Here is a 22,528-nt window from a genome sequence, read left to right as displayed (position 1 = left end):
ATATCTGGTCCTGGTCACTGATGTCCAAAAGGTTCCGGCAGGTGTAGTGGATGTTTGCAGAACCGACAGTAATAAAGCAATTTGTGATTCTCGCGAGATTCATAGGGCTGCTCCCTCTTAGTCGATTAGTCGACTAATCGGTCGTTTTGGCCAACTTAGATTTCTTTAGTCCATTAGTCATGTTTGATGCTTTTTTCATGCTGAATGACTTATTTCCAAGAAACGTACGAGCACATCTCTGGTAAACGCAATAATTAAAGTGGTGCTTTTGCACAACTCTTTGCGGAGAAACTCAGATTTACAGATCTGTCGATTAAATCAACTAATCGATTAGTCGATACAATTGAATGAGTGTTAGTCGACAAAGAATTTCTTTAATCAAGCACAGCCCTAGAGATTTAGCGGGGCGCCACCTCCCAAACCTGCATTGTTGGTTTTCTCAGAGGCGTCCCTCCCCTGCTTTGCTATCGGGATGATTCGCCCTACTACGACCATCTAAATTACTTTGAAGTTGTTATATTAAGGTACAAAACACTGTTAAAATGTTAAGAGCTAAACGGTCTAATGTGTGGCTGTATTTCACAGTCTGCAGCTAACAACACAGAGGAGACTAGCTGCACCATGGTTTCTGCCACAGTCGGAGTTGTCAGAAAAACAACAATAATGGTGCGTTTAATTGCAACTCGTAAGATCATGGTGCATTCAGTGTTGTTGTAAAGAACCCTTCTGCCATCTAGTGGTTTCTTCTTTTTGTCCTTTAACAGCAGTTGATTGGTCATATACGTTAGTGTTATTACATTTTTAAATAAATCATGTATGTGAGTCGGACGGCTGAGTTCAGAAAAGCGGATGAGCTGTTTGTGTCCTGGGCTACTCGCCATAAGGGCAAGCCATTGTCCTGCCAGAGGCTGTCCCACTGGATTGTGGAGGCCATATCTATGAGTGTAAAGGTTTGCAGAAGTTAGAAAAAGAACTTTAGGTTACTTTTGGAGCCATTTTACCACTTTGTTTGCATAGGCTACCATGTTGGTTATGTCAATGTGCAGTTTTATGTTTAAGCACTGGGTGGAGCATTGCCTTTGGGAAGGCATAAAGGTATTCAGCCACAGGCACACAGGTGTGTGGAAAACGGGGAAAGCAGACAGCTTTTCAGCGTGTTTGTCTGGTCAGTGTTTAAGTTGTTTGACAAGGAAACTAAACCAGAAGTGAAATGAAATGGACTCTATGCTTGTGCGACGGTAAGAAGGCCATTACTGAAAATAAATGGGTCACACAACCGAAATGCAGACAAATTGTGGACATTGATTATTGGCACGCGTCCAAGCAAGTTCTCCCCTGATCCCACCGTATTAGCCTAATGTAGGAGTTGATAAAAGACTCTACAGTTTCTTAACGTAACCCCGGTTCTTTGATAACAGAGTGAGGTGTTTCACCAACACATGCCTCCTTGCAGAGACACGGAAAGAAACCTACCTGGAATGATTTGTAAGGAGCTGGTCAACTGTGATTATGTGAGGGGGCGTGGCCCTAGCACAGTACGACCTGTCTGTCACGGACAGACGTGGTGTCATTGGAGCTTCCATATTTGGGCACGCCGAGGCAATTCCCATAGTGGAACACCTCACTCTGTTATCAAAGAACCGGGGTTACGTTAAGTAACCTAAAGTTTAAAAAGTATTGTTTTAGCACTGGTATAATGGTAATATGTTACCCAACCCTACTCAGAAACACAGGAGTTTCCTCAATAATTGAACAATACCAAAGGGTTATGGTTTTCCTTCCTTAATGACGTTCTAAATATGTCAATAGTCATTAGTAGTACAGGCTGTTGCAAAACCTCTTACCATAATTAATTTACTGAATTCATCCCAAACTGATCCAGTGAACTGATTCAATCAGCTGTAAGTATTTCATGAGTTGTTAGGACAATGCTCTCTGGTCCTCACAGTCTGCTTCTTTCCTTAAATCTTTTATTCAACAAAACAGAATTTTCCAGCACAGTGGTTCATTGTTTGTACTGGTAATTTAACAGGAAGGACTTTCTTTCCCAGGTCAGATGAGGGAAATATGAAACATCCAGTCACTTAGATTGACAATGGATAAAAAGTGAATAAAAATGTAACATAAAAAACCCAGGCTGCCTGTCAAGGCTGAACCACAGATCAACATTCTGCATGGCCAATACTGTGCGGTAAATCTTCAACAATATTGACAAAAGGATTTATACTATTTTACTATGAACAAAATAAAGAAGAAATGGAATAATATGGCTAGGAAGAGACACAATTGTCTGTCTGCTGTGCAGCTAAGTTTTATTAATATCTAAGTTTTATTATCACAGCGCAGTATTTGTCCTGCATGTCAAATATTACTCCATTAATATTAAAAGAACTTTTACAACATATCTTTTGACAGCACCCATGTGACAGTTGTGACAACCAAACTGCTCAAACTGCAGCAACTAATCCATCCAATTGTCCAACAGCCAGATTTGGGCAATTAGGCATCACAACGCATCTCAAATTAGACCTCCAACGACAGCCGATCTGGTTCCGAAATCTCGAACTCCGCTCAAAAGTAATGAGTGTAGTCAAAAAGAACCGTTAGTTAGTTCAGAGCTCACCATTCATTCCAGTGATAGCTGCAGCTGTTCAGGCATCAGTCTTGAGATGTTTATTCTGTCATCTTTCCAGTTTTAGTTGTAGGATATTGGCAAGCTCGGAATGGCTGTGATCATCGTTGCACCCATTTGGCACTTGTATTGCGAAATAACTGTTTTTGAAATGAAATCACATTGATAGGAACAGCCTGTTCTCATGAACCATTTGTTCAAAAAGCTACAAAAGTTAAGCACTGTAATTCGTAAGCATTCCACGTTTATTTTGCTGTATTCACTACATTGACGGCCGTTATATGAGAACGCGGCTGGCCGCGAAGGGAGGAAGTCAGGGTGGATGGGTGGGCGTCATGGAGCTCATAGCCAGCCAGCATCCTGTTACCACTCGGCATCACGTGACCAGCCGGCACTCTCTGAATTTTGTAGGATATCATACGTTTTGGTGTGCACACATTTTAGTATGATATTATACGGACCCGTTCATGAAAATGCGTTGATAGGAAAACAAAGAAGTACAGAAATCTGGTGACAGATGTTCGTTCTCACTGATGGATTTGAAATGATTAGAAAAAGCAGCACAAGTCATTTCACATACATGAAGAAGGTTCGGGAGACTTTAATGACTTCGACAGGAACGTTTAATGAACGCTAAGTTGAGGAGACAATTAAGCAGGCAGTACAGTTTAACCACGATGTGTTATTGTGCAGTGCCGTCCCAACTCTCTGAAGTTCCTGTCCTCCTGAAGGTGTATTTAAATTTATTCTGGAGGCGTTACGTTTAGCTGAACCTTTAAGGTAAACAAAGATATTGCAGGTGCCGTAAACACAGATGCTAAAGCCTAGTTCAATCTCAATCTCTCTCTCTCTCTCTCTCTCTCTCTCTCTCTCTCTGGGAAATATGCTAATGTGTGGCAGGCCCACCGACCTTCAAAAAGAGACAAAATGCTACCTACTGCTATCTACACTCACTGAATCTGTAGAGAGACAAACATGATTATACATGAACAGGTCTGGTTATTAGAGACTGGTTGAATATTCTCATCCCCTGGCATGTGACCTGATGTTGTTTAAGCTTTCCCTTTGTCCCATCATACCACAACATGGCGTTTCTAGACTACTTACTTGTTGATTGTGTTAGTGTGTGCTGTGCAAGAGGTTTTATGAGTTGTTTGTGGTTTCATAGGGGGGCACAGGGCGGTACAAATCCAAGAAGAGGGAGTTTGAGGCCTGGCTGTCCAAACAGAATGAACTCCTCTCAGGGATCCTCTGCACCAAGGGAGCAACAACCGGCGCCAAACAACTCAAGATCCGACAGGACACACTCAAGGTGAGTTTGAGTTTGTTTGTTTTACAGCTCAGTCTGTAGTTGAAGTATGACACAGCCTCTCGTTCTTGGAGGTAGATGTTAATACTGTAGTTTGTTTTAACATATTTGTCTAGTTGTCAATTATGTTTTTTTACATAACTGCAGTTTCTTTGTTTAACCGCAATTAATTGCTAACATTAGCTAATGTCTTAAAGGAACACGCCGACTTATTGGGACTTTAGCTTATTCACCGTAACCCCCCAGAATTAGATAAGTCCATACATACCCTTCTCATCTCCGTGTGCTGTAAGGCTGTCTGATGCCCCCACCTGTAGCTTAGCCTAGCACAGAACATGCAGCTGAATGGTTGCAGTAATCCTACTGCTCCGAATTGTGACAAAAGTGACAAAATAACGCCAACGTGTTCCTATTTACATGTTGTGATTTGTATAGTCACAGCGTGTACACAAAACGATGTAACGTGAGACACACGAAATAAATAGGAACATGATGGCGTTATTTTTGTCACAATTTGGAGCAGTAGGATTACTGGAACCATTCACCTGCATGTTCTGTGCTGGCCTGATGCCACTGGAACCGTCAGACAGCCTTACAGCACGCACAGAGAATAAGCTAAAGTCCCAATAAGTCTGCGTGTTCCTTTAAGGCGTATGACTAGTAATTGTTGATTTTGTTTGGATTGTAATTATATAAGTGATTATTAGTCAGCCGTCTGCAATATTTGTTAAAGGCACAATACGTGTCAAACCATTCTGAATGAAGTAGTGTGGTGCTGCAGAGACGTCCCGGCCTACAGATCCTATCCTACAGACACAAATCTTTGTTTAATACAGATCCTCGCATAAATCACACTATAATCATTTTAGTTTTTTAAATGTTTAATATTTTTCAATCAAAATGATAGAATTATACTAAAATGATCTTTCCCTCCAATATCGTGAATCATATCTCAATCGCAATATCAGTAAAAATAATCGCAATTCGATATTTTCCTCATATTGTGCAGCCTTAGTATATGCCACTAAGAGTGAAGTAATGATAGATTAAGTGGAAGTGCGCTTAAAGTAATGAATGAGGCCAAGTACTCTGGATATCATTTTACAGAAAACTTAATGGAATATAATATAAAAAATAAAATGCTCAGGGTAATGCTCTGTAATGTAAATGTTGTGAAGGTACTGCTCAGGTCGGTCACCTGTGGTGTTAATATGTTTGTCTGCGTAAATGTACCCACGTCTTAGGCAGTGATAAGAAACCTTATGTATAAATGTATGAGTGCATTAAACGGGCGGGAAAACAGTATAATCTGTGCACTGGTAAATCCGACCATAAGCTGCACATGTTATACTTCACACTGAGAATGTGACGTCAGAAATATGAACATACAGTCTGCACTGAACTAAACTGATATGTTTTCGTTCAGATGCAAGCTGTTAGTGGTTTCTTTTAAGTACGATACAATACAACTTTATTGTCAGTTTACACCAAAATTCATTTTGCATTCCCGAGGAGCTCCGCTCAAAAGAAGAAATAAAAAGAAAATTACATACAGAGCTAGACAACAATTACACACATAGTCCAAAGATTATAGACCTATCAACAACAATGGCAAAGAAACATGTTACATGATATCCTCGGTACCAGAGCTTAATTGGCTGGAAACTGATTTTGGTTTAGCAACAGTATAGACTGCTGTATAAAAGAGTTCCTGAGCCTGTTGTATCTAAACGAAGGGACTCTAATCGCCTGTTAGAAGCCAAAAGTTGGTATTCATAATTTAAAACCTTCACGGAGTCAGAAGAGATGCTGTTAACAAGCCTGAGCATGCTCTTCTTGTGGACTGTTTGAAAGGAGTGTGCAACAGGTTGACCAATGATCTTATAGCGCAAACTTTGAGTTGATTGTATAATTTAGTTTTAAGTTTAGCAGTGCTGGCATAAACCAAAGCAACATAAATATATGTTTTTCACTGCAGGAACTTTAAGTCCTGATATTATGCTCGTTTTCAGGTTCATAATTGTATTTAGAGGTTATATCAGTATAGGTTTATGTGGTTTAATAAAAAAAAAAAAAAAAACTACTACAACTTTGTTGTACTACACATTGCTGCAGCACCTCTTTTCACCCTGTGTGTTGAGCTCTCTGTTTTAGCTACAGAGTGAGACATCGCACTTCTGTCTCATCTTTGTTGGGAGTCGCACTTGCGCAGTAGCTAGGTAAGGACTACTAGCCAGTCAGAAGCAGAGTATGAGGGCGTGCCCTGACAGTACCTAGGTAAGGATTACTAGCCAGTCAGAAGCAGAGTATGAGGGCGTGCCATGCTAGCAGCTAGGTGAGCATTATAACGTGTGTTACAAAGTGACCACGTTGTCTCTGAAGTAAAGGCTGGACTACAGTAGAGCTGTTTGGAGCAGTTGGTGAACAGTGTTTTTGTTGGAGATGGTAAGTCCCTTTGGGGGGGGACTTTGGGCTTTTTGACTTTGTAAACCTATAATGTGCACAAAACAGATATATAACACAATACATGAAAGGGAAAATGCCAAAAAGCATAATATGAGTACTTTAACAGAATGCAACCTGTATCATTTGTCTTGCACTCAGGAGGTGATACCTATTGAAAATGCCTGGTAGTAAGCATGTGTGACTTTATGACCACATCTGTGTGAAGAAGGAAGAGCGAAGCTTGTTGCACAAACCAAAATGTCCGTTAGGGGTGCACGATTCAGAAAATGTCGCGATTCAATATCGATTTTTTAGGCAACAGAAAATCTGTGAAATTTGTATTACTCATAAAGTCTCCTCTATAATATATAAAAAGTCCTACGAAATCCAGGTGGTGGAAAGTGTTTCTCAACCATACACTTGCTCAACTTTCAGTTTGTGTTGATTCTAGCGGCCTCTTTCACCTGCTGTCGTAAAGATTACTGAGTTAGCGGTACCGGGAGGTCATAGAGTCGCGTTACAGATGCATTGTTGCATTTCAAGTGTTGCATACGGTAACTTAGCCCTTTTGGATGTATGCGCACGAGCCAAAGCATTAAGAGTTTGTTGGAGCAACCAACGTAATAATAACTTATATAGCGCATATCATAAAACCCACGGACGCTTTACACAAGTACAAGGGAACAACGGAAAAGAAAATAGTAGGCCAACACAAACGCGGACTAAAAGGAATAACACGTCCATGTTAAATGGAACGGGGGACGTCATTTAATGTTGGTTACTGACTTACAACCACATTGCGCATTGTGAAGTTATTTGAGAATAAAATAGACATTACATACCCGAGTGAGTATGACTCCATTTCGTTCTTGTCTTTTTTACTTTCCCTTTCAGCTTTTAGTTGTTCTTTGTGTAATTTCCTTCTTTTCTGTGATGGTCCTGCCCCAGTATCAGCCATAACTACAGCAGATAACTTCTAAAATAACATTAAAATCCAATTAGGCCTATATAAAGACATTTCCTGCTACCCTTTACCTGGCTGGATACAATAACACAGGCTTTTCCAGTGATACACCAAAATCTATGACCCTTCAGAATGCTCTGTAGCGCCGTCTACCTGCCGTAAATCATTTTGTGACTTTGAGGGAAAAATCAGACCCGGGCAGAGGCATTGATAAAAACTATATAAAACTAGCGTTCTTTTCACTGTTAGACTTGTTTGCTGTTACAGGTCATTTATGATCATCGGATGGAACATTACACAGTTACAGAAAAGTGTAAAAGTGACATATAGTCACATTTTTTATTGATTTTTTTATCATTAGACATACAGAACAGAGAAACACAAATTGAACAAGAACAAAAACCTTCTCCCACCCCCCACCCTCTGCGGTCTCGAGGAAAACCGAACAAATAAACAAACGGGAAAGGAACAACAATCTTTGAAATTGGTCGAGTAAATAGCGAGACAGCTGCAGGCGGCAGCGGCGGCAACAAGCTGAAATGTAACTTGTAATCTAGAATACACAGCAGCATGTTTTTGTTGCTTGAGAAAAAAAGATTTTTGCTGGTGTGATCTGTCCTTATATTCTAAATGTTAGCTCTCAGTAAACTAGTGTAATGTTTAGCCTCATTATCAGTAGCGGAGTGGCAATCTGGAGAATCGGGACTTTTCCCGGTGGGCCGGTAGTGTTTTGAGGCCGCGAGGGCCGGTCTGATAATAGTTATACGTTGCAAGTTCTTAGCAACACCATCCGCTGGGCAAACTGTGCAGTAGGGCTGCAACAACGAATTGATAAAATTTGATTATTAAAAAAGTTGGCGACAAATTTCATTATTGATTCGTTGTGTCGCGCAACTATTACGCGGAGATAAAAAATAAAATTGTTGAGCGGAGCAAAAGAAAAAAGAGCAGAGCGGAGGTAGAGGAAATACGGAGAGAGACCGGAGAGATCCGTAACGTTGTTCTGAAAGACACGGCGGAGGCAGAGGAATCAGTACGACCTAAGTCATCCAAGGTGTGGGAGCATTTCACACTAAATAAATCAAAAACATGTTAATTGCAAGATAAGCAAAAGCGACACGGCATGGCACGGGCGCACCACGGTGATGATTCAGCACCTAACTCAACTAATGTACGAGTACCTCAAATTTTTACTTAAAGGAACACGCCGACTTATTGGGACTATAGCTTAGCTTAGCCCAGCAAAGATCCTGCAGCTGAATGGTTCCAGCTAGCCTACTGCTCCAAATTGTGACAAAAGTGACAAAATAACGCCAACATGTTCCTATTTACATGTTGTGATTTGTAGAGTCACAGCGTGTACACAAAACAACGTAACATGAGACACAGCCGTCTTCTAACCGTAAACAAGCCGGGAACTATATTCTCAGACAGGCTTGCTGCGAGCATATCACTCCGCCAAAGTACTATATTCTTCCGCCTAAGAATATAGTTCCTGGTTTGTTTAGGGATAGAAGGTGGCTGTGTCTCATGTTATGTTGTTTTTTGTACACGCTGTGACTCTACAAATCACAACATGTAAATAGGAACATGTTGGCGTTATTTTGTCACTTATTCGGAGCAGTAGGATTGCTGGAACCATTCACCTGCATGTTCTGTGCTGGCCTGATGCCGCTGGAACCGTCAGACAGCATTACAGCACACACGGAGATGAGAAGGGTATGTATCGACTTGTCTAACTCTGGGGGTTACGGTGAATAAGCTAAATTCCCAATAAGTCAGCGTGTTCCTTTAAGTACAGTACTTGAGTAAATGTACTCCGTTACATTTCACCACGGTGGATGTGTATGGGTAGGGAGTTCCAGAGGGAGGGGGCAGCAATGGTGAAATCACCCCAGGTACGATGCCAAAAAGAGGAAAAAAAGAAAGTAGTGCACTTTTTTATCAAAATAAATCGACGATTAATCTTTGCAGCTCTAGTTCTGTTGCACCTTACGTTGCTTGAGCTTCCTGTTGTAGTCGAGCATGGCTAAATGTCTCTGCTTTGTCCCGGTGCAGGCTCTGAGGGCAGGTGTGGCCGGGGGTCAGGAGCAGTTCCAGCTGTTGCTCCAGGAGAGTCCGGGCAGCGAGTCTGGTTCTGGACCGGCAGAGGACGTGGGTCTGGAGGAACTTCGCTACCGCTGGATGCTCTACAAGTCCAAACTGAAGGATGTGGCAGAGGTCAGGGCCAGGGCTGGCGGCAAGGTGAGAGGAGAGCTGACCGTGTAGAGTGAAAACTGCTTGCATTTCAGTGAGAACAGAGAATTGCTTTTCAAGGCTTTTTGTGCATGTTTGCAACAATCCTAAATGGGGAGAATAATCTCAGGCTGATGATGAGAAAATGAGATTGTACTAAGGCTGCCCCCTCTTAAGGCCAATTTATGCTTCTGTGTTAAATTGACGGTGTAGTTACACACATAGGTACGTGGAGATACATACCCTATGCTGTGGCCTGACGTGCACCTCTCAAAACAATTTAAAGGTGCCCTGCCACACGTATTTCATTACTTTGTGGTAATGTCTGAAGTTTGTTTGTGGAAAAAATGCCATTTCAAGCCATTCTAGCGTGGTATAGAAAGCCTACAGGAAGACTCAGCTCGATTTCTGCCAGTTCTCTTTAATATTCAACAAGCTAAGCAGTTCGCTGCTAATCTGATTGGCTAACAGCTAGCCAATGAGTGCCTGGCTGTCAGAATCTTTTACCCAGCCCAACTGGGCGAGCTAATGAATGAGCTGACCAGCTTTTGTAATTGGTCTGATTTCTCCGCTTACTTCTTTTCAGTGGCTAGAGCTGACAAAGGGGGTAGCAGTTAATTTTCACATTCACAACATAACACAAACACATATGGACCCAACATATTTCAAAAAATGCAAGTAAAAACTGTTTTGTATGGCAGGGCACCTTTTAATTATGCACGTCGCTCGGCTGTGGCTTGGTAGTGTTGCATTTCCCCCGACTCATTTCCTGGTTCTCCTTCTCCATAAACAACATGAAATCAAGGAGAGGGTTAACTTCTCCTGCTACAGATTTCCCACCGTGGTCAGAAAGCACAGGGGAGACAGTCTGTTTCTCTCACTATGCCTCTAGAGTCGGCACTCGCTCCAAAGCTAATCCCCCTCACACTCTCACACACATATGCCGGCCCTGCCATTAGAGATGGACGCACACACCAAGGCACAAGTATAAACTTCAGGCCACTTACTTACTTAAATTTAAAGTGATGCTTTTGCATGATTCTTTGAGGAGAAACTTAAGTTTTACAGATCTGTCAATTAAATCAACTAATCAATTAGTCGAAAAAATCCTGTTGAGTGTTGGTCGCCTTAAAAGTTCTTAAGTCCAGGAAAGCCCTAAACTCTGCTTGATTTAGGAAACTGTCTATAGTTGCTGTTGTATGTCAGGGTCCTGCTTTAACTCGTGTGCTTTCAGCTTTGAGCTGTCATGGGATTCCCCCGGTCAGTGCACTGTTGTTTTTTCACCACAAGGTGGTAGTGCAACCTCATTTAGAGCACTGCTTGCACAGTGACTGTTTGGATTCCCTGTCACACATCTGTAAAGAAGCTGCTGCTCAGTACACTGGATGCTGATTGCACAGTGTTCTCCAGATGTGGTGGAACCAAATGAAAATGTATTCTCAATCCCACATCAATCAACCGTGCAATAATAATGTGCAATACTGTAAATACATTTCACTATTCATTCTCTTTACTTATATTTATTTATTGTTTGATTATCTTTAGTGTCTTGTACTTTTCCCACTATCCCTTGCTGCTGCAACAGTGTGAATTTCCCCGTTGTGGGATTAATAAAGGATTTAGAACCTTGAACATCATTTTTAAGAACAACGCCCTGGGCCGTGCAACATTAAAATGTCACCTATCAGTTCAACAGTGTTGTCCTGCATGAGTCAGTGCTGTAGTATGATGTTTGTAACTCTTGCTGAGTTTTTCTTTTAATTTCATATCTCTGCAGAGAGTCCAAGCTGAACAAGAGGAGCCGCCCGTCGCTGCAAAGGTGCAAAAGGTAACCACAAACTATTTAGGATTTTAAAGAGATTACTCAAAATAACTGGACATCACAATTGTTGCAGATATTATCAGTATCCATTTGCTCAATACTGAGAATAGGATTACCATGACCAATCACCCAAAACACTGGGAAATATGAAATTCCTCCAAAACTTTTGCATTCATTTTATGTACATGTAATCCCTTTCACACCAAGTCTTCCCTTACATTAAAATAAAGCATTTATACAGTTAAATATATTTTCACACATTTTACTTTTTACTCCTAATAAGGAGTGCTTGATTTGAACTGTATAATTAACTGACTTACATGTACTTAAGTTAATTAACTGTGGAGGCCGACTTTTTAAAATTAAATAAAAATTCTTATGCAGCATAAACAACAGATTTTCTTTGCCTTCAGTTGAAAAACCTTTTACAGCTAAGTACTCTATTAAGTGGCATGCATGTATTTTAAAGTAGCAGGAGATTATTGATTATATGTGTCCACACAGTTGTGCAATATAGCCATGTGATCCAAGTGGACCTGAGCAGACCCACACAGAGAGAGAACAGCAGCATGCTGGAAGTACTGTAGCTCTGGTGGAAGAGAGCAGCAATACATTAACATACAGAACATCTGGTCCACCTGGATGAGATAGGGCTGTATTTCCTAATTATTTTAAGTATGGATTGATCTGTCTATTTATCTGATTCATCCATAAATCCATAAAATAGTGACCGTGACCTAAGGGCTATCTTCAAATGTCTTATGTCCAACCAACAGTCAAAAACCCAAAGATATTCACTGTACATTGATATGTAAGAGACAAGAGCAACACATCTGTCTTTTAAAAATCTGATAAATACCTACCTTTTTATACAGATGTTTGGTTGACCTGTCTCCACTTTATGTATTTATTTTGTTTTAATAATAACCGTTAAAAAAAAAAAAATTGTCAAATTGATGAATCAACTAATTGCTTCAGCACTAGACACAGAGCAGTATAGGGTTGGGTATTTTTTAGATTTTTATGATTCCGATGCCGAACCGGTACTTTTAAAACTATTCCGATTCGTAAACCGATTCTTGAAAAATTGACATCAAAGAAAGGCTCTTTTATAGATGTGGTAGCCGTAATATGCTTCTACGTCTGTTTTGGTGATCCCAGAGGGAAAGTATAGCATTTTAAAAGAAGTCTACATCTACGGTAGCTAGCTAACGGTACACTACAGAGAAAGGGTGATATTATTACGTCCGTTTCGGAGCGACAGAGGGAAAATATTTCAGTCAACACATTAAGTGGAAACAAAATGAGGAACCGAAATTTGCGTTCTAATCCGGTCCGATCCCTACCGGCTGCGTAGGAACCGGTTCCATAGTGGAACCAGGTTTCAGTACCCAACCCTAGAGGAGTATTAGAAGAATTAGTTGAAGTTCTGCAGATAGCGCTCTTTCCTTTGTCTTTTAAGCTGTGGTGCCTATCGCTGTTTCATCATAAACACCCAGTTCTTAGGAACAAAGGAACATAACCCCTTTTGTTCCTGTGTCATAAGGCAAAATGACCTGCTCTAATTCAAAATGTTTGGGTCGGTCTTAAAGATTTGAACCAAGTGCTCGAGTGCATTCATTTGACACATTGAAATGTCCCAGAAGTCTTTGGGCTGCGGAGACCCAAGCACCTGACCTGACCACCCAGGACTGGCACCAAGTCAAGCATATCAAACCAACCCACCCCCCACAACCCTTCATTCATTCATTCAGTGAGCAGATGAAAGCACCCTGTTGACCCCTCAGCTGAGACCGCCCTTCAAACATTTCTGTGTCTTTTCACACACTTTTTACAGGAGGAGGCTTCTGCTCCTGCTCTCTTTTATCAGCCTTTATCTTCGGGGGAGGGAGGTTGATTGTTTTATTGACTGGATGCTTTGTTGAATCACTGCATTTGTTTTTCTTTTCTAGTGCCATGAAGCAAAAACACCCACCATTTAGCAGCTACTTATGACTTTGCCAGATTAGATTAATTGGTGTGCTGGGAAAATCTCTCTGAATGTAAAGTCCTTATAATTCTTTGAGTCTTTTGAATCAAGAAAAAATGTTTGATCGGAAGAGATTTGAGAGCTTTTTGGAACTATAGTGTTAGTGAACAGACGGTGCTCTTTGGTTAGGGGCCATGAACAAATCCAACAGACATCAAGGAAGAACCCAAGGCACTCGTCGCCAAGAACCATTATTTTGAAATGCCTTTCATACATCTGGCACATTCTCAATAGAATGAGATTTAAAAAAACAACTTCAACTCGTTTCGACGTCCAGCCTTCTTCAGGAAGTAACTACTTCAGGAAGTAACTTTCTAAAGAAGGAGGGACTTGTGCCTTGGGTTCTTCCTTGATGTCTATTGGAAGAAATAATGTGTATTTATTTTTGGAGCGACAGGCATCTTTGTTTGCATGTCAGCTAAACAGTATACACCCTGTCTGCTTTGTTGCGCTTCATGTGTCTAAGCTGTCAAAGTAGTAGTAGTCCGAAGTAAGACGTACATCTATCAGTTCTAATCAATCTTTCACAGTAAGGTGAGGTAGTGTGTGCAGATAAGACACATACCTTTGTCCTGTGGGTGTTTGTCATATGGAGGTATGATTAGCTAGTTTCATTTCCTCTTCCATCAATCATTAATCTTTACACACAGCCTGTCTCTCTCTCCCTGTCTCTCTCCCTCTGTTTGACCACGTTGTTTAGTTTGGTTTGGATTTGTGTTCATGTTTTCATGTTTCTGACGCTTATCAAGCTCTCCGTCAAATTATTCATGTATTCATTGAAGCCTGTTTGACATTGGAACAAGTTGTCTGCAGGATCCATTAAGCTTAATCAAAGACAGTTATGTTAAAGGAATATGCAAGTAGCTATATTAAACTTTCCGTGAGAAATCGGCACAGGAAGAAATGAACATTTTTAAAACTGCGGAACTGAGTTGACAAGATAACAGAAGCTAAACAGAAGACCTTTTGATGAGGTTTTATCATCATTTAAACACCTGAAAATGGTTATGAAGATTCAAACCCATGTTATCATTATCTTATCCAGCCCTCGTTCTGCAACTCCATGTGTGTGCCCAAAACTGACCCTCTACTTGTATTGCCAGTGGAACTAATTATGGTAAATTTGGGTGGAAGTAGACCTACTCATACTCATAGGAGGGGTTATTTTGGAGCGTTTTGAACGTTTTTAACATTACAGAGACGGTGACTTATATTCTTACTTCAAACTTATTTTTGTAGATCCGCCATCAGCTCTATTGGTTGTGATAATAGATTAGATTAGTTGAGGTTAGATTAGATAGACTTTATTAACCCCAACTTTTAGTGCTACAGCAGCAAACTATCAGACACACAGCACACATACAGCATAAATAAGATAGTATACAAGAACAGATATAGTATTTATAAAGATGTAAGTGTAATATTGTGCTCAACACAGTAATTGTGATGTCTGAATGCGGCGGCATCCCCAACAATAGGTCAGACCATCAGACTCCCAGGTTAGTCAAATGTTTGGAAGAGGAAACAAAGACAAACAGTGAAATGATTACCCAAACTTGTACACATCAACACAGTTTATAGAACCACTTCCTACTTCGACTTTGACCTGTTGTACTTGATGTGGTAGTGCGCACACACAATTTTCCTGTGCAATGAGAGATTATTGGCACGGTCATTTAAAATGGTTAAAATAATCTCCATAAATGTTGAAACTCTTGGATGAATACAGATACATTACACAGCATATAGTGCATTTAGCAAACATAGATCCCTACAATTATTTACACTTTATAATGGTCATAAGTCATAAGGCACATTGTGCTTCTAATGTGTGACAATCATACAATTGCAATGGCCATGGCAATTTTATTTATATAGCACCTTTCACACACGTAAACCCAAAGTGCTTTACATTAAAAACAGGGTTGTTATGTCCCCTTTGATGGTAAAAATATGAGCACAAACATTAGAATGAAGCAGAAACAGAAATAAGAATACAGTGAAATCATCAATACAACAAGACTATCTTTTTCATTTTTCTCACTCTGGTGCATGAGGGAACTACACTGCTTTTTTCTTAGTACTACAGTGTGTCAGTGTAATTTAAGCAAATAATATTCACATAACAATCTTACAAAGAAACAGTCCATCTGTTGCCTGATGTGTTAGCGTTTGATGCTGGGCCTCAGTGAATTTTTTACTTTGCAGGCAAATGTGTGATTTTACATTCAGTTTTTTTCCAGTGAGGCTGTGTGGTGCAGTGCTGAGAAGGTGAAAGATGAACGTAGGCGGTAAACATGATTCACAGAATAACAAGTGTGAGAGAAATGGGAAAGAGTGTCGGGGCCTAAAGCTCATCACTTTACTGTTTGCAGGATGTTTGGGAGTGTGTGGGTGAACTGCTTCTGCTTTCATCTTACGGTTCTTCACTTTCCCTTTACTTACCAGGCTCAAATGTAGATCTGCCCATGTGTTGATAAGAACATTTTTATTTTTGAAGCATTTCCCAGCTAATGAATAATCACAAAATCAATGAAAACATTCCTAAAAATTCTGATGAATGTGCAGCAGAAATCCAGAAAACAGTTTAGGCACATATGGAGGTGCAGTCTTTAAGACAAGGTTTAAAGAAAACGTGCTGTGCGAGTCCATTATTTATTTATTTATTTTTGAGGTTTGTATAAAATTATGTTGCTTCCCAGAAGTGTTTCCTATCTATTCAAATAATCATATGTTGGTCAAAATACATATGTTTTAGCGTCAGAGTGCTGTTTTCCCAAGCACTTCTTGAAACGTTTTCCCACGTGACCTGATGTATGCTTTTGGATGATGATGCTATACATCCTTATTGGATATGGGCTGCCCAGTCCCTCCAGGATTTCGCAGCCTTTTCTTGAGATTGTTGCGGCTCAAAATGCCTGATTTTGCGGGAGAATATTGTGGATATGACACATGCCTTTGGTGTGGGAGACCTGGGTTCGATTCCCACTGCGATACATCAATCAATGTGTCCCTGAGCAAGACACTTAACCCCTAGTTGCTCCAGAGGCGTGCAAACTCTGACATACAGTATATAGCAATTGTAAGTCGCTTTGGATAAAATGACATATAATGAATAATGTAATAATGTTCTTCTTCTTTACAAATGACTGATTAACATGTCATGTGCATTCTTTCTGAAATGTTTTTAGAAATGTCTCATGATATATGGTCTCTCAGAGATTATTATTTAACTTTTGTTTTTGTTAAAGAAGAAAAAGAAATTCGCAATATTCAATATTATTGAATTGCAATACTTCCAGAATCGCAATAAATGAAAATTGCAATACAAATTGAATCGGCACCCATGTATCGTAAAAAGAATCCCATCGGGACAAAAGCATAGCGTCCCAGCCCTAGCGTTAATGTGTTGTTGTTGTTGTTGTTGTTGTTGCAGAAGCCCGGCTTGTTGCAGCGGGTGTGTCGGCTGGCTCTGCCTCTGTGGCTCCTGCTCCTGGCTCTGCTGCTCCTGGCCTTCCTGCTGCCCCTCATGGACCACAGCAACAGCTGCTCCCTCTCCAACAACTTCGCCCGATCCTTCAACATCATGCTCCGTTACGACGGGCCACCGCCCACGTAGGAAAAACCTCCTCGGATGGAGTAATATCTTATCTCACTCTCTACAAAAACGTGTGATGCTTTAATAGACCATGGCTTATGTAGGAAATGTTAACCACTGTCCTTTGATCACAAACCTTCAATCCAATCCAGAGGATTCGCAGCAAAACTTTTACTCATTTTTAAAAAAGGACTCCTTTAATATCATCTCTACTAGGATGGACCACAATCTGTGAAGGAACACAAAACCTAGAAATGGGTGCAAACAACCGTTCTACACATTCTAGACTAAATGTCAGCTCTGCTGAGCCTCACATCCTTTGCTTCTTTGCAGTATAAAAACCATGATTTTTCAACTTTTAAACTATCCTTCACAAAGAGCATACAAAGGTCCAATAGGACTACAAATCCAATGTTCATTCTAAGAATTTCAAAGTATTATAACCAGCCCGCAGAAGCTGCAACATCTGTTAACCAAAGTCATATTTTCTCATCTTTCATTGGTATGTCTTCCCAATATGGTAGTTTATCTAATGGAGACAAAATGATCTTCCTCGAACCTTTTTAATATTGTTTTAATAATACCTGATATAACCCGTTATCAGGGCTTGCTAGAAGTCACTTTACATATATTTTTCTTGGTATTACTACTTACCACTTTTAAAAAGTATCTATGTTGGTTATAACAACGTTATATCATTTAATCTTTCTTGTTATTACACAAAAACAACAAATCTCATTTAAACAATAAATGCTTCTCATCAGACTAGAAACATAAAAATCATAATTTTCGTGCAAATAAGTGGTAGTCAATTAAATTCCTACATGGTATATGCAACCCTGGGGAAACTTGATTACTCATGTTACGTCTAGGATTATACCGGAGCTTGGTTTTACTCGTTCACCTGAAAACAAGAAAAGCTAACCATTTAGACTGAAGACTGAAGGTTCAAGGCCTACCTGCGTGCTAAGGCTCGGCGTGTCCTCAGCTTCGACGCTGGCCGGCCCCGCTCCTCTCCACTCAGTCAGTCGGTGCAGCGGCAAACTGCGTTGACACTCAGTTGACCGTTCATTGACATTCACAAGGCGGACATAACATTAACACAAACTCCGCGGGAAAACGTCACGACAAGTCAGAAAACAATCCTCTTCAGTGAGCTGTTCCACCGCAACACGTGTTCTGTCATGTCTGCTTCACTTCCGCTTTTCAGCCCAGTGACGCATTTAAGCCACACCCACGCCAGCTTGGCGGCCAATAGGTGGATTATGAGGTGACACTATACATAGGGTGAGAGATGCTCAGCCAAAGTCAATCGGTCCGTATAATGTGGAACATGTACCAGGAGATCCAAACCAAAGACTACAGCAACAGACCTGGACTTGACACTGTTGAAATATATCTCTAATTCCACCCTGAAGTGGTACCAACATACACTCCCTGAGGTAAAGCAATGTTTCAGCTAATGCTGTGCTAATATGTAGCAATTTTAAATAACTAGTTTGCAAAGAATTACAAAGTGCAGCTTTATATTTTAAATGGTTATGTTTCATCTATTTTTTTTTTAACGATTCTAAGGTTAAAAAAAAAAAAAAAAACATGTGTGTTCCTAGTATTATGAAGTCAACCAGGGCTGTCACTGTGTGTTCATACTGAGAGCCGCTTGGCTAATGCTAACCCTTGTGTTGTGACTGTGAGTGAAAGCGAGGAAGACCTGACACTGCTTTTTTGACCAGCTGACCGTTTGTAACATTGAACTAAAATGGATCATGGATCAATTTTATTTCTATAGTTTGTAGCTGTCTTGACCAGATGACTTCGCTGTTGGCTGTTGAAACGGGTGACGTGCCTTTGGTTCTATAACCAGCCTCTGGAGACTCGACCAGCCCACCATCAGCTGGCTCGAGTCGAGCGCCAAAGTCCTGAGCTCATCTGATTGAGGTTTTCTTTCATCGAGTCTGGCTGAAAAAGTGAGACGTGAACAGTTGTTGATCAGGTTGCTCACGGTGTAGACACACACGTGGTCCACTCATTCAGAAACAATTTAGTTGAAGTGGTACACATGAAGATTCATAAGCACATGATATAATCTTTACTCTTACAATGTTGGATCATGTAAACCTCATCCAGTGCTCTGAATTCTAGTTAAGAAGGATGTTTCAATATTAGTTTAGCATTTGCAGAATGTACTTTAAAGAACCAAAAATGCTCCTTAGGTTGATTTCTGTCAGTAGAATATTTTTGGGGCATTTTAGGCCTTTATAATATAGGACAGCAGAAGATGCGAAAGAGGAGAGAGGGGGAATGACATGCAGCAAAGGGCTGCGACAAGGACTGAGCTTTTGTACATGGGGCACACGTTCTACCAGGTGAGCTAACCAGGCGCCCCGGTCAGTAGAATATTTGACCGTACATACTAAAAGTTCTTTTGTGTTCTTGCGTGTAAGTTTAAGCTTTCCAATCTTTTATTTTTATCCTGTTGACACAGATTTCCTGATTGCTAATCTGCCACTATTGATGCAGGAATAAGGTGTCCATGATCTTGTTTTTCTGTTCTTTTCGTTTTTTTTAACTGGACAAGCATCTCATGAGAGCTGGTCAACTGCTTCTCTCTTCTGAAGGTGCTACTTTGGCTTGAACAACGCAATCAGTGTTTTTCACAGGCTAAACCACCAGTGAAAACAACTAGAAAGCCCCTGACATTCTCTCGGAGCACAGTGTACTCCTGATGCCAGTGCCCGAGCTGTAAAACCTAACAACTTTATTTTTTTTTGTGCAAACCCAAAATAATCACTCTCTCTTTTCACTCCACACACACACCCCTAAAAATACACCCAAACACCTCCACACACCTTCACACACACCCACAGCTACTTTCCCTTTTTTGGCTGTGTTTGTGTGTATGATTTGATTTAGCATGTTGCTGTGGCAACAGCGGCCAAATCAAGTGACTGTGTAACTTCACAAGTACTCCGGTGTAAGAGCCATGTTGTATTGTTTACAGTTTTAGTGGGTTTTTTTTAGCTGCCATACTTCTTATTTAATGTTGAATTCAGCTTTTTCTTGGGAATGAAAGTGCACAGGTGAAGACATAAAGATGTTACATTTTAACATCATTAAATCATCACAATTCTGGTTCAGGCAGACATGAAAGTATAACTCCCAGGAATAAAATGAAAACCTAACTGCCCTCAAAAAATTTTTTGGGGGATTTTGTCATGGCACAAATCAGAGTGAGGGCGCAGTTCTTTCCCGCTGAAAAGAACGCTGTGTTCACATTATGGCAGAAAGCAAAGTTTAGCTTTTAATGGCCGATACTGTCGATCATCCTTTAGGTTCAGCTGTTAGGTATGGAACAAAGTTCCCTTTTAAATGATGTTTGCCTCAGTCTCTAGCGCTGCTCTAACGTACTTTTTAGCTTCCTTTAAATCCTACTGATACAGAGCATTACCGGCCTTACATTGTATCTGCTTAGGCTAAACTACAGTCTCTCTCAGTAACTTAGGGTTCCTTGAGTTGGGCCCATGACGCAAGTTATTATAGGTATTTAAGGCGTTAAGTTTTAAAACGGTTCAAATATGTCTTTTGTTCACACATTTGGTAACATTCACATAGTTTTCTATAGGTGTTTGCAATCATAATTTTTCCAGGTATTTAGAACAGTTATAAAACTTACAAGCAGGGGCGGAGCCAGACGCAATCATTCAGGGCTCAGCCTAAATATAGGGGGGTCTGGGGGCATGCTTCATTTATGGCAGCAATATGCACTATTGTTAGTTTAAGACATTTGACAAAAAAATTGCTAAAATCTGTACATCATTTGGAAAAAAACATAATAGTTGCCAAGGAAAAGTTTTTTTTTTGTATCTAACTGTTCTCCAACTGTCTTCATCGTTCTGAAACTAGAACACAACAAATGTTGAGGATGAATTATTTTCACTCCTGCCGCCTAACTGAATTTTTTTTTTTTAATTACATAACATAGGTAGGGTAGGAATTTGGTGTGAACAGCATTACTAATCTTAAAATGAAGGGTGATACTTCCCCAATAATATAACTTTAACTCCATAGATTTGCCGGTTCTTTCGCAGAGACTGAGGGGGAAATGACACAAAGTTGAAATTATTTTTCAACATTTAAAAGATTTGAGGCTTTTGAGAAAACATTGAGGGCTGGAGCCCCAGAAGCCAGCCCCCTCACTCCGCCCCTGCTTGCAAGTAGCTAAAAAGGTTGCATCACCTATTAATGCAGACATACACTTACCATGGCCTTAAAGCTTTGTGTGTACCCTCCAGTTAATCAGCTGTACTCAGTGCCATAACTTTTATATGCACTCTCATGTACTATATACCAGTTAATAACTAAGTATAAGGTTTTGTCTTGTCATGTGTGTTAATGCTGCATTGTAAACTCAATCAATGATCACTGCCGCTTATTGCGAAGCCCTTCTGTCTATTATGCATGTGTCGCTTCGAAGCCTATGCAATGCCTGGCTCAAATCCTACATTGTGTCCATTGATACCTTATGCAACATATGAAACGACTTGAATCTCCTGAGCACAACTGGTCCTTTACACAAACTGTGCATGTGTGGCAAACATACAGCAGAAAAGCTGCCAGAATAGTTTGAGTACACTTGTTATGCAAAAAAAATGTCCTAAATGCCAGTGTCTGCTCTCAGATCGAGGTGTTCAATATGAAAATATGCAGGTCATGATTGACAAATGAGAGCTTTTTTAAGTCTATTTTATTAATGTTTTGAAACAAAGAACAAAAGCTCATATTATTCAAGAGTGCTTGTATTTAACCAATGTTTGTTTGTTTTTTTATTCTGATGAAATAAAAATGCAGTTTGAATATTTTGTGCTGGAATCAATTTTTTGTGTTCAACAATGTAAAGAATATGATTTTGTAACTACCGTTGCCAGGGGCTCTCCTATTTTCCACCACCGTCATACATGAATACATACAGAAAGGTAAGACACCTTTGGAATCATTTATCACTTTTTGTACTAACTATTTCCATCTACTTCCTGTCATTGTGTGAAGCTAGGCTAACAATGTAAAGAATATGATCTTCTGACTACTGTTGCCAAGGGCTCTCCTATTTTCCACCACCGTCATACATGAACACATACAGAAAGGTAAGACCCCTTTGAAAAATGTGTCACTTTTTGTACTAACCATTTCCATCTACTTCCTGTCTTTGTGTGAAGCTAGGCTAAACCTGTATCCATTTATATATCTACACTGCACACACCGGAATGAACAAACTACTGAACAGCTTATATCTATACTTAAACTAATTAATTTTCCAGTATGGGGGACTGTTCTTTTAAAGAGCTTGAAATATAAGAGATTGATTATATAACCATAAAGCGTCTTTTGAAAATGACACAAAAAAGTAGAATAATACCGTCCTTATGTTTAAACATCAAATGATACAGTATACTGTAAAAGTGGACACAGAAGTACATATTGTATAACTACACACTAA

At 40.1% G+C, this 22,528-nt stretch overlaps 1 protein-coding gene across 1 annotated transcript in view; it reads left to right on the top strand.

The window, feature by feature from the left end:
- Positions 1–17,859, top strand: part of syne3 (spectrin repeat containing, nuclear envelope family member 3) — a 54,775-nt gene extending 36,916 nt beyond the window's left edge. The window contains exons 15-18 of the mRNA XM_028566029.1: positions 3,801–3,944; positions 9,409–9,594; positions 11,363–11,413; positions 16,873–17,859. Of these exons, the coding sequence (XP_028421830.1) occupies positions 3,801–3,944; positions 9,409–9,594; positions 11,363–11,413; positions 16,873–17,055 (564 nt within the window). The 3' untranslated portion in view covers positions 17,056–17,859. The remainder of the gene's footprint in view (positions 1–3,800; positions 3,945–9,408; positions 9,595–11,362; positions 11,414–16,872) is intronic.
- The last annotated feature ends 4,669 nt before the right edge of the window (positions 17,860–22,528 follow it).

Source organism: Perca flavescens, chromosome 20 (assembly GCF_004354835.1).
Source record: "Perca flavescens isolate YP-PL-M2 chromosome 20, PFLA_1.0, whole genome shotgun sequence".
Classification (NCBI taxonomy): domain Eukaryota; kingdom Metazoa; phylum Chordata; class Actinopteri; order Perciformes; family Percidae; genus Perca; species Perca flavescens.
Note: the sequence above shows the minus strand (reverse complement) of the source record. Positions and strands in the feature narration are given on the sequence as shown.